Raw genomic sequence first — 17840 nt, forward strand, 5'->3', positions numbered from 1 at the left:
AACTCTTGAAAACTTTTGGATTCCATAACTTATGGAGTTAAATACTTGTTTTATGATGAAACTTTTCATGTTCCATAACTTAAGAACAAGTTATGGAATTCTTTAAAACATTAAGACTAAGTTTTGTAACTCCATAAAAAACTTTGAATCAATTTTTTTAAAAACCTTTTCATATCCATAACTTATGGAGGTTTCAAAAAACTCTTTAGATCAAACTTTTAAAACTAATAAAATAATCATATCATTTTATCTTTTACTAAATTTGACCTAATTCAACTCATATAGCAAATGATTCAAATTTTACAAATAATTAGTTTTTCACAAAAACAAGTAATTATCTAAAAATTTGACAAACGTCATGTTTTTTTTTTCCTTTTTTTTCAACTTTGAAAATAAAACATTTGCATCAATATAACAGAAAACAACCCATGGCTCTGATACCACTGTTGGATTTTGAGCATTCTAACACTCCTATGGTGTACATGCAACCCTATAAACCTTGGATCTATGTTTTCTCTATTATACATGCAAATATTAAATATTCCAAGGTTTCATCCTAACTAGCATTTTATGAAGCACCTATACTACAAAGTTCTAGTTAGATGACATACCTTTTGATGTAGCTTGATGTCTTCAAGCTTTAAGAGCTTAGCCCCAATAGTGTGGAAGCCTCAAGTGGAATCACAAATCACCAAAACACCTTGGAAAACCTTTAGAGAATATGGATACTTGGCTCACACTATGAAATCGGTTATTGCCCTCTTTAGTGTATCCACACTAGCCACTAGCATAATTTCATGAACCATAAGACCCTTTATATAGTGTGGAGGATTAGGGTTAAACCCTAATACCCATGACCTTTCATTTTCTAGGATCCATGGGTTAAAGCTCCATGGACTATCCATGAAGACTTAGCCCAACCTAAATGAACTTGGCCCACTACACATATATATATCTAAGAGTCCATATTTAATTAGTTCCTTTTGATCACTTAATCAATTATAAATTAATTCTTGATCAATACTAATTAAATAATATGATTATATATTAATATATTAGAACTTATAATATATTAATATAAATCATAAATATACTATTCTCAAAAGACTATCCATATAAATTGTGTCGGTGAAGTGCAACCCAAATGGACCATGCCGGGTCGGGTCAAGTACATACCAAATATAGTTATGGACTTAGACATTAATCCAACAAATATGAGGCAGCGCAGGTGGTTGGATGTAGTCAAGGACTACGATTTTGAGATCCTTTACCACCCCGGTAAAGCGAATGTGGTGGCGGACGCCTTGAGCCGCAAGTCAGCTGGGTCTTCCACCCCAGTGATATGTATGAGGATATCGGTGGATTCTCCGCTGGTGAGTTTGATCAGAGATGCTCAGGTTGAGGGCATGCGACCAGAGAATTGGAAGCTGGAGAGGATCAGGGGTGAGAACACCCGGTTTGTGCAGGATAGCCGAGGATTATTGACCCGATGCGGTCGGGTATGGGTTCCGATGTCTGGTGGGGTCAGACAGACAGTCATGGAGGAGGCTCATAAGTCTCACTTCTCTATTCATCCGGGGGCCACCAAGATGTACCGGGACTTGAGTTTGAGTTACTGGTGGTCGTGCATGAAGCAAGAAATCGCTTGGTATGTCGAGAGGTGCTTGACCTGTAGGATGGTCAAAGCCGAGAATCAGAGGCCGCATGGCAAACTACAGCCCCTGGAGATTCCCATGTAGAAATGGGAACAGATCACGATGGATTTCATTACCAAGCTGCCGAGGACGACGAAGGGGTTTGATGCCATATGGGTCATCGTGGATCGATTGACCAAGAGTGCCTATTTCTTGGCCATACGGGAGAGTTCATCGGCCGAGAAGTTGGCCGCCATGTATGTTCGCGAGATCGTGGCTCGCCCCGGAGTTCCAGTCTCCATTGTCTCCGATCGAGATGTTAGATTTACCTCCCGTTTCTGGCAGAAGTTCCACGAGGAACTAGGCATGCGGCTGCACTTTAGCACAACCTTTCATCCACAGACCGACGGTCAGAGTGAGCGGGCCATTCAGACCCTCGAAGATATGTTGAGGGCGTGTGTCATTGACTTCGGTGGAAGCTGGGATTCCCACCTACCCCTTGCAGAGTTCGCCTACAACAACAATTATCATTCTAGCATTGGCGCCCCGCCTTTTGAGCTGTTGTATGGGCGGAGATACCGCACCCCGGTTTGTTGGGGTGAGGTCAGACACAGGGTGATGGGACGGACGGAGGTAGTCTTGCAGACTACCAAGAAGATTCAGAAGATTAGACAGCGGCCGCAGACTGCTCAGAGTCGGCAGAAAAGTTACGCCGACAAACGTCGATCTGAGTTAGAGTTCCAGGTGGGTGATTTGGTACTCCTGAAGGTCTCACCCTGGAAGGGTGTGATCCGCTTCAGGAAGAGGGGGAAATTGGGTCCCCGCTATATTGGACCGTTCAGGATTGTTGCCAGGGTTGGCAAGGTGGCATACAGGCTAGAGCTACCAGAGGAGCTTAGTCGGATCCACAGCACTTTCCACGTTTCGCAATTGCGAAAGTGCATTATGGATCAGGAGGCAGTGGTGTCATTGGATGATATTCAGGTCGATGGGCGTCTGAATTACGTGGAGAGGCATGTGGCTATTTTAGAGAGGAAGAAGAAGGTTCTAAGGAACAAGGAGATACCTTTAGTGAAGGTACAGTGGGAGCATCGAAGGGGGTCCGAGTGGACGTGGGAGCCCGAGTCCGAGATGCGGGAGCATTACCCGGGTCTATTTGTCGCGGCAGACTTCGAGGACGAAGTCTAAGTCAAGTGGGGGAGAATTGTAACATCCCGAGATTTTGCAGGTATTTCCGAACCCTATTTTATCATTACCTTGTCGATTATAGCCCTTGGGTTTTGGAATAGAGAGCCAAGACAAGTTTGAGGTATAAGTTTGCAAATTTGGGCCAAAAAGGGGGTACGTTGCGCATACATAGGAGTACGCTAAGCGTATTAAGGTCCGCCTTAGTACGCTGGGCGTACTAACGTCAGGAGAAACCCTAACATTTAGGGTTTGGGGCCTATATAAGCAACATAATGTGCACCAACACCTCTCTTACCTCAGCCTCCACATATCAAACTCGTCTCTCTCAAACCCTACCCTCCCCTTAGTGTGTTTAAGCTCATTTGGTGTGTTCTTGAGTGCTTTAAGAGGAAACCATTGCATCAAATAGTTGAAGGAAGACACTAGGCTTGTAAATCTGAAGTTAGCTCGTGCACAAAAAGCTACAGAAGGTATAAAGTTCCAAAATTTATGCTTATATGATTAGATCTCTCTATTTTTCCTTAAAAGACCCATTTCTTGTCCCAAAAACCACAAGGTGGTGCATGTTGTGTTTTGGATGTAAAGAACTGTCCTTCTGGACTCTATAAGGGACCTTAAGTGATAAAAATGAAGTCCCATTAGCTGAAGGTGTCCCATGTATGGAAGGATAAGGTCTTAATGGATTAAGACCAAGCACTTAGAACTTTATAGACGTCCAAAATGATAAAGTTCACGACTTTATGGATCCTAGGCATGTTAGGTATCTGTATCTGAAGTTTGGGCTTAAGTGCTTAAGCCATTAAGCACTTAACAAGGTTTTGGCAAACTGTCCAGTACGCCCAGCGTAAATCCAGTACGCCCAGCGTACTGGGTCAACCACCCTGATGGTGGTCAACGTTGGACGAGTACGCCCCGCGTACCCAGAGAGGTACACCCTCTTTTGGGATTTCGACAAATGGGCTTCGGGTTTTGGGCTGTTTATGGACTAAATGGGATTGGGCCTTTGATGGACTCTGTAAATAAGATATTTTGGGCCAGGTTGTGATAGTGGATCATGGGGTTAGGCCCAATAAGGAGGTTGGGCCCAATTTAGTAAATTGGGCCAATAGTGGACTTATGTATATGGACTTTCAAGTTAAGGACTTGGATGGGGTTTTGGCCCAACAAAAGGGAATTGACTTAATGAGTTATGAGGACACTTGGTTAAGGGAGTAATGTTGGGTATTAACCTAGTATTTATTGTTATGTGACAGTTCGGTATTCCCGGTGAGACAAACGGTCAGAGAGTTTCAGTATTTCAGCACTACTAGCGAGGTGAGTTATCCTCACTATACTAAGGGGTCTAAGGCACCAAGGCTGGCCCGTTGGATATGATATCCTAGCAGTTGGTAGTATGTTGAGTATGAGCTAATGTTGCATGCTAGTTGCTATGCCAGTTAGGTAGACCTGTAGGACTACCTGTGTTATTATGTGATTATTTGTATGTGCATTAGTTGTGTTATATGTCAACATATTACGTGGGGTGGGTTGAGGTGATACTGCTCCGTGCGGTAACCAACAAACCCGGGAGCATTCCAGATACGAGCTGAGGGCCAGGTGGGGCATGCCAGACTCGTACTGTGGGCTCGGGAGCATTCCAGATACGAGGTGAGGGAGACTCGTACTGTGGGCTCGGTGGCAATCCAGATGTGAGCTGTGGGCCCGGAAGGCAATCCAGACTCACACTGTGGGCCCAGGGGGTAAACTAGACGGTAATGCTGTGGACCCAGTGCATGTTGTTATTTGTATATGTGTTGTGTGCAGTGCATCAGTATTTTGGGGGAACTCACTAAGCCTCGGGCTTACAGTTTCAGTTATTGTTTCAGGTACATCAGGGGATCGCGACAAGGCGACGGCGTGATCGTATAACTCCTCATGTTTTGTTTATGTTTCTGGAAAAACTCTGATATTAGACATTTTGAAAACAAGTTGTAATGATCTAATGGTTTTGAAATATTTTTAAAAGCTCAAATTTGGCATGACTTTTTATGGATGTTACAGATTCCATCGTCTTATTGAGTTGCTGAATGAGGGTGTTGAGCACCTTCTCCATGTCTTCAGATTTCATGTTGATGTAATCACCTGATTGAATTACCGAATAAGGGTGTGGATGGGAGGGGGAAAGAGGCGCCTATTATATAGGGTTTAAGGGGGTGAAGTAATCGGTGGGTTAGTGTTGTAATTACTTAGCATTTATTGTAGTTATTTACTAAAATTGATTAAAATTTATTTTGCTTCATAGGGAATGCTTTGGTATATGAAAAGATGGGTAGGTTATGATGATTACATGCATTGGATATCTCTAATTCCCATCTATTAGTTTTAAATGCTTATGCCGATTCTCTTTTTGTAGGTATTCTAGGAAGCTATCTCTAATTCTCATCTATTAGTTTTAAATGCTTATGCCGATTCTCTTCTTGTAGGTGTTCTAGGAAGTTGTTAGGATAGCTTAGTAGGTGTATAGAAGATAATGATATGCCCTTCAAATAGCCACGTGTTACATTATCATTTATATCCTTTATATGGATAACATGCACATGTTAGGATTAGAATACTTTGAATAATAAATCATTAACTGGTGACCGTATGTATCTAGAGGATGAGGTGGGAGAGGGTGGGGGCGGTAGGAGGGAGGGGTATTATTTTTAAGTTTTCTAAAAAAAAAGTTAAAATCCCTAAAAATGGTCATTGAGGTATGAAAAGACTATTATACATTAAATCTTAATTGACTTAACAACAAAAAATTAAAAGAGTTAGGGCTAATGATCATTCATTAAAAGTTTTGAAACCATAGTAACTTTTTTAAGGATAAAAAAAATTAAGAATTGAACTTAATTTTTTTGGAATCAGAATATTTTAAAGTTTTTTTTTCTTATATAAAATTAAGGTCTAAATTATTTTGACCATGCTTTAGTAAATACGTTTGGTAAATATTTTTTTTCCAATCGTTATTGTTTAATTTTTTTTTTCAATCGCTATTGTTTAGTAAAAAACTCATTTTATTTGTGGCCCGACAATACAAAAATTAAGATATTAGGTAAAGCTGTAAAGGTTCCCGCCATTGTGCATATTTTCGCGCCACCATTTATCCTAATTTCTCACAATTGAAAGGACTAGCGCCTGAGCTAGGGTTCCGCCGTAGCATCGTCCATCAATTCGAGCAGCATGGAGTTGACTTCGCAAGTAGCCCAGCTTTTCAACAACACCCTCAGCCCCGACGGTGAAGTTCGCCGTTCTGCATCTGATGCTCTCGACCGCCTCTCTCCGAACCCCGATTTCTCCTTTGCTCTGATCTCCATCGCCGTCGGTGGTAATTTTCTCAATCTCGTCCCGTATTGCTTTGATTGAGTAGCTAATTTTGCTTGAGCTGTATATGCAAGTTAAACTGTTAATACATCTACTTATAAGATATAATTGTGTAGTTATTCTGCTCATTTATGATACGTTTTTATTTTAAGAAGTTGACACATAGAAACAAAACCGGCGTAATCAATCTATATTCAAATTGTTTCCGTAGATCAATAGACAGTTTCTACAGCAGTTAGGACTAATTTTAGAGTTCCATAAATCCGATTTTCACGCAATCTGTGTAAGTAATATATCACTGGCATAAATATCGGCGCTCAAATGGTATAAGCGCCATTGATTATCTTATAACTCTCATTCTTAATGTTCAACAAAGCCAAAACTAACTGTAGTTTTGTATATGTAAGGAAAATTTCTAAATTCTATTCCATCTATTCAAGAAAAAATCTACTTACTGTTTCTTTGTTGTACTTTCAAAATACAGAAACTTTTAATCCTTGTTATAGTGTTTAATATGGTTATGAGTTGTTACCAGAAAACCTTAGAGTGCACTACAACTTGAAATTTAATGCTTGAAAGTCAACACATCTAGTAAATATCTTCTGGTAACAAATTAATGATTGTATGTAGCTGTAGTAATCTGTAATGAAATTGGAATATGTTATTGAATTTTATGATGATTGCAGGAGGTGAGAATCAAGGTCAAAGCATTGCTGCTGCAACATATCTGAAGAACTTCACAAGGCGTAATACGATTCAAGGTGAAACAGCTTCAAGAGTCAACAAGGAGTTTAGAGACAGGCTTGTTCTTGCTTTGCTTCAAGCAGAACCTGCAATCTTGAAAGTGTTGATTGAAGCAGTATGTGTACTTACACTTATAAATTATCTTTTCACTTGATCAGTTTCTAACACATGCTTCTGCAGTTTCGTCCCATTGTTGATGCTGAATTTGTGAAGCAAAATTTATGGGATGAACTTGTACCTCAACTGAGATCAGTAATTCAAGATAGTGACCTGGTTAATAGAAGTGGGAATTCTAGATGGAAGACCATCAATAGCCTTACAGTTCTCCAGTCAGTTATCAGACCATTTCAGGTGATCTAAATAGTGTTAATAGTGACTATTTGTGTTTCAAGTTCTTTTATGGTTTTGTTTTCACTAAAAAGTATGACCTTTTTTCTTTCTGGCAGTACTTTTTGAATCCAAAAATAGCAAAGGAGGCAGTTCCACCACAGCTAGAGATAATCGCACAAGAAATTCTCATACATTTGATTTCTTTATTTCATCTATACGTGGAAGATCTGTGTGTTCAAAATAAAGTTAATATGGATGCTGAGAAGAGCCTTCTTATAATGAGCAAGTGCATCTATTATGCTGTAAGTATAAATGTTCTTTGAGAATTGAGATGAGATGACCCTTCTTTCTTGTTGTGAATATTAATCATAAAACAGCAAATTATTCACTTGCTACATTTTATAAATGTTATAAAATCTTTGTATTCAAATAACAAACTTGATTGTTCTGTAGGTGAGATCGCATATGCCATCTGCTTTGGTTCCTCTGCTTCCTTCTCTTTGCCATGACTTAATTCGTATCCTCCACTCTTTAAAATTTGAAGATTGTGATTCTTCTGAGGATGGATATATGCTGAGGTTGAAGACTGGAAAGAGGAGTTTGCTTATTTTCTGTGCCCTTATAACCCGACATAGAAAGTTCTCTGATAAGTAATGCATTAAGCCATTAACATAATAACATGGATCAAGTTTGATAAGCTTCAATTCGTGTCTATCACTACTCATTTTGTTCATTCTCTTTTTACAGACTGATGCCAGACATCATAAATTCAGCTGTGAAACTAGTGAAGTTTAAAACAGACTTCAGTGTAAGTTCCATTGATTGGAAAAGGGCAAAATGCAAGGAATAGCAATTTTACTTTTATTTGTTTGTTTATTATATCATCCTACATTCATTTATTTCTATTACAATATTCTCTTTACACCTTTTTTCTTTTGAAAGCATTGTATTTTGTAAGTCTACTAACTACTTTTACTTTTTTTTCGTATTACAAAATTTTGCTTTGAAAAATCTACCAGTACCAGTAAAAATTACTTTATATTTAAATAACATTGCTATGATTGCATAGATTTTTTCGAATTACAATGTTGTAGTAGGAAGTAATTTAAGTGGGATGCCATTTCTCGCATTAATCCATTGCAAAAAAAACATATGTTTTTTTATACTGGGTGGCATCAAAGTGTTATTTTAAATCATAGCCTTTATTAAACTGTTGTTTGACCTTTTAATGCTATTTTTACTTACTTCTAACTTTATCTTTAACCTTTAATATAGTAGTGTGTTGATTTAATATGTGTTTTATACAGAAGCTGGATAATCTGGGAGAGAGGGTTATGTCTTTAGCTTTTGATGTTATATCTCGACTTCTAGAAACAGGCCCAGTGAGTTTTCATTCAGTGCATCAGCCAATTAATATTTGTTTTCATTTTATTCCTTCTTACAAATGAATTATAATCATCTGGAAACAGGGATGGAGACTTGTTTCACCACACTTTTCATCTTTACTGGAGTCTGCAATTTTTCCAGCAATAGTAATGAATGAAAAGGTTTGATAGTTATTGCTTCATCATTGTTGTTTGTTGTTATTATTATTATTATAAGTATTATGATGGTTGTTAATTGAAAATGCATTTGCATCAAAATATTAATTTCTTCTTTTGGAGTAGGATATTACGGAGTGGGAGGAAGATTCAGATGAGTACATAAGAAAGAATCTCCCTTCTGAACTGGTATGCACTTGTTCTATTTTGTGTTAATTACTTATTTATGCTACAATGATTCACCTTGTCCCCCAATTTGTTTGACAGGAGGAAATTTCAGGATTGAGGGAGGACTTATTCACTCCAAGAAAAAGTGCATTGAACTTACTTGGTGTTATTTCAATATCAAAAGTCAGTTTTATCCTTAAGTCATTGAACTATGGAATCCTATCCAATCTTTATAGCATTGTACTTGAAGTTTATTAAATCATGTTTGTAGGGCCCACCTGTTGCAGCTTCACTTACATCTAAACGTAAAAAAGGTGAAAAAAACAAACAAAAAGGTCGCAGTTCTATGGGGGAGTTATTGGTGCTTCCTTTTCTCTCCAAATTCCCTATTCCATCTCACACAAATACACCAGTAAGGAAGACCACAAATGAGTAAGTTAACAAATTCTTTTTCTGATTCAATAATTTCCAAATAATTTCAAAAGTCCCCTTTGCACCTTTTCTATTTATATATATATTTTTTAAACTTTGTAATTATTTCATTCCTGGCAGCTATTATGGCGTTTTGATGGCATATGGCAACCTTGTAGATGTAAGATTTCAATCAGAAATGTTGAATTTCTTACATTTGTGAGATATAAAACCTTTTCCAAGACTATTAAATGTAATAATCATCATTTTACTTTCAGTTTCTGAAGGAGCAGAAACCTGCATATACAACTACACTAATCCGCTCAAGAGTGCTACCATTATACAATGCATCTTCCTGTGATCCTTATTTGGTTGCTTCTGCTAACTGGATTCTTGGAGAGCTTGTTTCCTGTATTCCTGAAGTGAGTTTCTTTTTTTTTTCACTTTAGTCTCTTGTCTGTGCAAAAAGACATTAACGCCCTCTATTATTTTCAGGAGATGAGCTCTGATGTGTATACCTCATTGTTAAAAGCCCTGACAATGGAAGACACAGAGGATATTTCATGCTACCCTGTACGTGTATCTGCTGCTGGTGCAATTGCTCAACTTGTCGAGGTGTGTAGAATTAAATTCTTTTCTTCCGCTTTTGCCCTTTGGTTTCGAACATGTGTAATTTTTTATATTCCGCTTTTGCCCTCTACAGAACGAATTCCTTCCACCCGAGTGGTTGCCAATTCTTCAAGTTGTAGTTGGTAGAATCAGAGAGAGTAATGATGAAGAGACTGAGAGTGCCATTATGTTTGAAGTTCTTAAAACTTTAGTGGAAGCTGGAGGTGATGCTGTTGTACCTCATATCCCACATATTATTTCACTACTTGCTCAACATATTCTAAACCATATTCCTCTTAGTCCTGAGCCTTGGCCTCAAGTAAGTTTAATTTTTTTCTACTGAATAAATTTCTATTTCTTTACTTTTCAAAAAAATATTTCTGATTGTGGTTCTATAATATAATAGGTGGTTGCACGAGGTTTTGCAGCACTATCAGTAATGGGTCAGTGTTGGGAGGAATCTTTTCCTGGGGGAGTGGCGGATGATGCACAAAGTGATGTTGTGGTTTCTGGTAGAGCCACCATTGACAAAGCTTTTACAGATCTTCTACAACAAGCTTGGCTGAGACCTATGGAAGATGAAATTACAGAATCGCCCTCGCCATCGTCATGCTGCATGGACGATTCATCGACACTACTCGTATTCATCATGTCCAATCTCAACGAATGCGATGAAATCCAGAATGAAAAAGTTACAAACCTCTTGCATGCATGGGCCCACCAAATTTCAAACTGGAGTTCTTGGGAAGAAGAAGAAGATTTATCAATCTTTAAATGCATCAAAGAAGCTGCTCATCTCCACAGAGGTATTACTGTAGCAAACTTCATTCGCAGGTCAACCGGTGGTCAACCTTCCATTATTGAAAACATTGGTAGGTTTGTAAGCAGTGCCTTTTCACAGTATCCATCTGTGATCTATCGAGCAGCATCTTCGGTTCATATACTCTTGCATCTTTCAACTTATTTTTCTGATGAAGAAATTGTAATGCGGGATTTGACCATGGCTTTTTGTCAGTCAGCATTTGATTGTTTTAGAGAACAACAATCAAAACCTTCTCCTCTTTGGAAGCCATTGTTGCTTGCTATATGTACCTGTTATTCATGTTATCCTGATGTTGTTGAGAATACATTGGAGAAGGATCAAGATGAAGGGTTTAAAATGTGGGCCCGGGCTCTTTGCTCCATCTCCTCCACCGAGTTTGAACATGGATTAACAACAGAGAATGAAATCAAGTTAACTGGTAAATAATATTTTTTTTAGTTCCTCTTTCAAACTCTTCACTGCATTATTTAATAATAATAATAATAAAATTTCCAGTATTAACCTTGGCAAAAATGATTACCCGAATGATTACTGGGGGGAATGACGGTGGCGGGTTGTTGTCGGAGTGCTTGGCGGCAATGATGGAAGCATGTGTGCGGTTGAAAGAAGCTCAAGAGGAGGATGAAGATAATGATGAAAATGAAGATGAGAACAACACTGATGATGACACTGAGGATGATGAAGATGATGATGATGATGAGGTTTGACTTTTTGACTCTCATAGACCTTTTTTTTGTATTAAGTAAAAAAAACATGGGATTTGGTATTATATCTTTGTTTGTTTTGTTTATTAGGATTCGGAAGATGATGCTGTACATGAAGAAACCGAAGAACAATTTTTGGAGAGGTGTGCCCAAGCAGCCATTGAGATGGAAAACGGGACTAATCTGGAAGAAATAGAGGAGGAAGATGAAGAGCAAGAAATAGAAATGGGTATGTGTATTATTAAGTTGTTCTTTCCATATTAAGTAAAAAAAAGGAACATATTGTGATTGTGACTTGCTTTTTGTGTGCAGGAGAGTTGGATGAGGTTGATGCGCTAAGCATTGTGAAATCATTGATTGAAAGTAATCGTGAAATAGTTTTGCAAAGAACGGATTTGCCACAACAAGTTGTTTCAAGCTTTGTTGATGCCTTCCCTGGTTTGCTTTTTAGCAAATAGGGTGATCTTTCTTTGCTTCTTTTGGTGTGTATTTTTGCATTTAAATTGAGGAAAGTTGGTGTGATTCTTTTTGTGGAGTTATATGAGAATTTGTAGGTTGCATTATGCATGGGGTGGTGGGTCATTATTGAATTTGAATGGTTTGACTGAAGTGGTGGATGTGTATATTTTTATAAATGAGTTGATATTCATATGTATCTGAACTTTTATCTTTTGTCCGCAGTTGTTTTACTAAGTTTATGTGTGTGAGTGTGATATGTACTTTGGAAGAAACCATGTTTGGTACATGATTCTGCAAATTAAATAAATAGCAATATTTGGATAGAATATATCGACTGCTCTATTGCTGATTTGTTGTGAGGATGCAAGACCCTTTGCTTTTGTTTTGTTACAAATACTTAAAAATCTTTTTCACCCATGAAGATTTAATGAAAACCCATTTGTGGAATCAGTTTTTAAAGGATTTGAAAAGTGGAATTTTTGTTTAAGAAGTTTTTTAATTAGCTATTCAACGGTTCTTTCTCAAGTTATTTGCTAAAATGACGATATTGAGAGGCAGCGTTGCATAACCCTCCCCAAAACTTGCAAATTAAATGCATAAGATAGTTATTATATCTTCAATCCAAGTAGAAGAAAACTTGATCTTCTATTTCTCCTTTGATTTCAATTTTCATTTGATTACATCATGAATGAGAGTTGAACACACGAATCACACCATGGGATGCACACATTGAGGAGAAATACATGGAATGGACAAGTCATCTATGGACGAAATGTACAAGTCATTTGGGCCTAAAAGAGACACAAAAGTGTTCCCTTTCTCCAGTTACATCTCAAGTGACCATAATGCCCTTATTACACTCATACCCATATTCGAGACATAGATAGACATATATAGTCCGTATTGGACCCATTAAATTAAATACATAATATGAAAAAGAAGAAAAAAATGGATATACTCGTTGCTATTGTATTGACTGTGCCTAATAACCAACTACACAAGTATATATAGGAACAATACAAAAAATTGAAAACAATATCCAATACAATCTTTGAAGACTCGTAGTTAACTCCAACACTTCCTAATCTATTTATAACTTTCTATAAATATGTTTTTATCACCCATACCTATAGAAATGTCATCGCAGCACTAATTCAAATGCAAATAAATATTTTAAACATTATGAGTATTTAGAATAAGATGCTAAAGGTGGGCCAAAAAGAGCACAAATTTTAATCCATATTTATTCCCACTAATATGGACAAATTTAATACATTATGTGGGAATACTGCAACCAGATAACTTCTAGCCTAACGGTATCAGGTGTTGCCCTCATTCTTTAAGGTCAAGGGTTCAAGTTTCATCGTGGACATATGTGTAATTAAAGAATAATTTATAAGTAGATTAGATTTGCTATTAAAAAAAGTAAGAATCCATCATGAATATATACACTAGTGAATATAATCCAAACTGATATAACAAATGAAACAAACCAACTCCTACCAGAATGGTTGTTATTTGTTAAATAAATAACTAACAATTCACCTATTAGATACCATATTTTTGATAGCATATTTTTTTTTTTTTCTAAAAAGTATAGTGAGATTATCACAAACCAATTTGCATGTTGTTTCTTACCAAGATTGACTTGCCGATTACTAGAAATGTGAGGTTTAACAAGCTCTACTCTCTCTACTCTACATAGTGGCTTCCCAAGAACTTCCTCCATCAACTTCACTTCAAAATTCCCAAGCTCATATGGTTTCAGCATCTCCAGCTGCTTGGAATTGGAATAGTTACACAGATTCAATGACTCGAAAAGCTTAATCTTCTTGATTGATTTCTTCAATGGAGCCTTGCCGGTCCAAGGCCTTGGCATAATGGGCGGTGCGAATGGCAGAAAAGCCGACTCTCGAATGGCAATTGGCTTGGCTAGGTGAATTTCAGAGTTACGACTTTATTTCGGTTCGTCTCCATTTTAGTGAAACTCTTCCTCACAGCCGATAAGTCATCGAAGGATTCAAATGGGTGGGTGATGGTCCTTCTCTTTTTTGAGTTGTACACCAACATAGAACGACATGTGTTGGGATGTGAGCTTATGGTAGCAATTATTATCCTGATGTACGTTTTGAGAAACTAAAACGGGTTACTTTATTTTAAACTAGTTTATAACCTGTGGGAACCACGATTATAAAATTAATTAAACTTTTATAATAAAAATTTATAATTACTAATCAATTATTTTAAATAAATCATTAATTAAGAGATATATCAAAATTTTAAAGTTATTATAACTTCAAATTTAACATATAATTAGAAAATATAAATTTGAATTTTGAAATGAGTTGCCTAATATATTTATATGAGACATGACATAATATTATTGATGAGTTGTATTAGAATGACACTTGTCAAAAATGAGATTAAAACTATTCATTTATTAAAATAGGGATAAATATGGCACAATTGTCAATTCATATATTTTAAGTGGAACTATCAAAACTTAACGTGGCGATATAGCCTCTCAATTTTTTTTTTTTACTTATCTTGATGGCTTTCTTTTGTAGGAAAGGTAATTATGCTTGATAGCCTTATCTTGATGTATTAATGATTGAAAGTCATACCCATACTCTTATTTTAGGTGATATTGCCTTAATGTCGTGTGCTAGCGTTGTATTGAATCATTAACGATTAACGATTATTCTTTTTTGTTATTATCGTTCGCAGTGGCGGGTCTAGAACGTAAAACCACATGGTTCACTATTTAAATGAAACCGATAAAAAAAGAAAACTATTAAAAAAAATACTATTGCCGATTCGGATCGGGTTAAGTCGTGTCAGCAAAAATAATATTTAAAGTTCTATTTAGATTCATGGAATAGAGTAATTAAAACAGTGAAAAAAATTCACAATAAGTTATTCACTAAATTAATGAATTAAACATATAGCAAAGAATTTGTGATTTGTGAATCACCAATTATCGATGGTGGAATTAGAATTCCAAAACTAACAAATTTAATGTTTACAAAGTTAGAAATAGAAACCATACATTTTACTTAATGTTCACAAAATTAACAAAAGTAATTTACCTACGGTGGACAAACGAGCAATATGATCGGCTATTTGAATGAAGTGTAGAAGCTTCATGCATCGCGGTGAAAACCATTCTTGAGTCGCGTTAACTTCTTTTTTTAGTTTAATTTGTATTAGGCTATACATATTTGATGATACCCTAAAAACATTGGGCTATTAAAACATAGAATAAAGACTCTAAAAATATGATTTATGTATAATTTTGCCAAAAATAATAAGATGGTTCACTTATATTTTTTAAGGTAGGTCACAATTATTTATTATATAAAACTTGTTGAAAAAAAATAAAAAAAAAGGTTCGAAAATCATTATAAACTGCATGTTTGCTTTGTTCCATGTTAGCCTCCACATTAAACACATAGATGTGATGCCTTGTTTTTTATTTAACTATTTAAAAAAAGGTTTAATAAATAATATGAACAAATTTATAATCAAAGATAAACTTTTAAGAATGGACAAGTGAATTAATAAAAAACATTACAAAAATTTAAATTTAATAACTAATAATTAATAATAATTAACGAAATAATAATAAATAAATATTAAAAAATACAATTCGAAATAAATATTTAAATATAAAGGGGTTCAAATATATTGAAAGATTAAAGGGAAAACTGCAAAAAAGTCATTACATATTGGCTTTATAATCAATTTAGTAATTATATCTTTTTTTTTATTCAATTAAGTCCTAAAAACCGGTAATCGTATTCAATTTAACCCTTTTACGCGGTCAATAGGTCATCCAACTTTAAAAAATTACACTTTTGGCCCAGATTTCAAATTTTCTTACAAATTTGGTCTAAAATTTACCCTTTTGGCCTAGATTTCAGAATTTTGTTATGAATTCATCACAACTTTAGTTTTTTACAACATTTTTTCTCAAAAAAAAAATTCGAATATGTTTTTTCTTTAAAAAATCATATTTATACAAAAAAAAACATATTTTCACATAAAAAATCTTATATTTCTATATAAAATTTTTTTATTTTTTTTGTATACGAATTACATATTTATAAAAATAGGTATTTATTAAGTACATAAATATATACAAATTCGTTTCTATAAAAAAATGTATACAAACACATATTTTACAAAAAAAAAAACAATACAAACATCTATTTTATTATAAATACATTTGTATACAAACACATATTTATGAAAAGACAAAACTGCAAAAATGGTCCCTGTGGTATGCATTTTTTCTGAGGTTTAGTCCAAACCTCAATTTTTTTGATTTCGTGGTCCTTTTGCCCATGTATCTATGTAATTTTAGTCCCTCTGGAAACAGAAATTACTGTAATACCCTTATCTATTTTTTTTCTTTCATTCTATATCTATTTGAATAATTATGTAATAATAAAAACTCCACCTCTCTCCCTTTCTTTCTTTCTCTCTCTCTCTCTCTCTCTCTCTCTCTCTCACACACACAGAGAAATATCCTCTGCTTTTACATAATTCATAGTAGAGTTCCGATTTTATTGTCGACAACTTCTTCAACATCGATCATATCTATAATGAAGACTCATCATGACAATGAAGATTTTATGATGATGATCGGTATGAGTACGAGCAGTCATGTGAAGATGCTACTCCGTCGACTCGATTATCTCCCATATTTGGTATTTCACTAACGCTCTTGGTGATTCCTTACAAAGGGTATCATATTGTTTGCAATAAGTAAAAAAAACATGGGATTTGGATTTATATCTTTGTTTGTTTTGTTTATTAGGATTCAGAAGATGATGCTGTACATGAAGAAACCGAAGAACAATTTTTGGAGAGGTGTGCCCAAGCAGCCATTGAGATGGAAAACGGGACTAATCTGGAAGAAATAGAGGAGGAAGATGAAGAGCAAGAAATAGAAATGGGTATGTGTATTATTAAGTTGTTCTTTCCATATTAAGTAAAAAAAAGGAACATATTGTGATTGTGACTTGCTTTTTGTGTGCAGGAGAGTTGGATGAGGTTGATGCGCTAAGCATTGTGAAATCATTGATTGAAAGTAATCGTGAAATAGTTTTGCAAAGAACGGATTTGCCACAACAAGTTGTTTCAAGCTTTGTTGATGCCTTCCCTGGTTTGCTTTTTAGCAAATAGGGTGATCTTTCTTTGCTTCTTTTGGTGTGTGCCATTTTTGCATTTAAATTGAGGAAAGTTGGTGTGATTCTTTTTGTGGAGTTATATGAGAATTTGTAGGTTGCATTATGCATGGGGTGGTGGGTCATTATTGAATTTGAATGGTTTGACTGAAGTGGTGGATGTGTATATTTTTATAAATGAGTTGATATTCATATGTATCTGAACTTTTATCTTTTGTCCGCAGTTGTTTTACTAAGTTTATGTGTGTGAGTGTGATATGTACTTTGGAAGAAGCCATGTTTGGTACATGATTCTGCAAATTAAATAAATAGCAATATTTGGATAGAATATATCGACTGCTCTATTGCTGATTTGTTGTGAGGATGCAAGACCCTTTGCTTTTGTTTTGTTACAAATACTTAAAAATCTTTTTCACCCATGAAGATTTAATGAAAACCCATTTGTGGAATCAGTTTTTAAAGGATTTGAAAAGTGGAATTTTTGTTTAAGAAGTTTTTTAATTAGCTATTCAACGGTTCTTTCTCAAGTTATTTGCTAAAATGACGATATTGAGAGGCAGCGTTGCATAACCCTCCCCAAAACTTGCAAATTAAATGCATAAGATAGTTATTATATCTTCAATCCAAGTAGAAGAAAACTTAATCTTCTATTTCTCCTTTGATTTCAATTTTCATTTGATTGCATCATGAAT

General features: G+C 35.6%; 2 protein-coding genes across 2 annotated transcripts; both read left to right on the top strand.

Moving 5' to 3' along the window:
* Nucleotides 1-5916: 5916 nt before the first annotated feature.
* Nucleotides 5917-12169, top strand: LOC145119706 (ARM repeat superfamily protein). Its single transcript, XM_079055414.1, has 19 exons — nt 5917-6171; nt 6854-7026; nt 7092-7262; nt 7358-7543; nt 7695-7891; nt 7989-8049; nt 8549-8623; nt 8711-8788; nt 8909-8971; nt 9050-9133; nt 9222-9382; nt 9503-9542; nt 9640-9783; nt 9857-9976; nt 10065-10289; nt 10377-11211; nt 11289-11494; nt 11588-11726; nt 11810-12169. Exons 1-19 carry the CDS (start codon nt 6027-6029, stop codon nt 11953-11955), a joined length of 3249 nt encoding a protein of 1082 aa, XP_078911540.1. The 5' UTR covers nt 5917-6026; the 3' UTR covers nt 11956-12169.
* A 4358-nt stretch (nt 12170-16527) lies between these two features.
* LOC145119708 (uncharacterized) lies at nt 16528-17363 on the top strand. Its single transcript, XM_079055415.1, has 3 exons — nt 16528-16668; nt 16779-16917; nt 17001-17363. Exons 1-3 carry the CDS (start codon nt 16564-16566, stop codon nt 17144-17146), a joined length of 390 nt encoding a protein of 129 aa, XP_078911541.1. The 5' UTR covers nt 16528-16563; the 3' UTR covers nt 17147-17363.
* Nucleotides 17364-17840: the final 477 nt, after the last annotated feature.

Source organism: Lactuca virosa, chromosome 6, assembly GCF_052849685.1.
Source record: "Lactuca virosa cultivar CGN04683 chromosome 6, Lactuca_virosa_CGN04683_v6, whole genome shotgun sequence".
Taxonomy (NCBI): Eukaryota; Viridiplantae; Streptophyta; class Magnoliopsida; order Asterales; family Asteraceae; genus Lactuca; species Lactuca virosa.

Excerpts from the sequence above, each read along its gene's own strand:
- LOC145119706 (XM_079055414.1), top strand. The coding sequence starts at position 6,027 with ATGGAGTTGACTTCGCAAGTAGCCCAGCTTTTCAACAACACCCTCAGC. Across the intron at positions 7,544-7,694 it reads GCAAGTGCATCTATTATGCT|GTGAGATCGCATATGCCATC; the intron begins GTAAGTATAAAT and ends ATTGTTCTGTAG. Across the intron at positions 7,892-7,988 it reads CATAGAAAGTTCTCTGATAA|ACTGATGCCAGACATCATAA; the intron begins GTAATGCATTAA and ends CTCTTTTTACAG.
- LOC145119708 (XM_079055415.1), top strand. The coding sequence starts at position 16,564 with ATGAAGACTCATCATGACAATGAAGATTTTATGATGATGATCGGTATG. Across the intron at positions 16,669-16,778 it reads TCGATTATCTCCCATATTTG|GATTCAGAAGATGATGCTGT; the intron begins GTATTTCACTAA and ends TTTGTTTATTAG. Across the intron at positions 16,918-17,000 it reads AGAGCAAGAAATAGAAATGG|GAGAGTTGGATGAGGTTGAT; the intron begins GTATGTGTATTA and ends TTTTGTGTGCAG.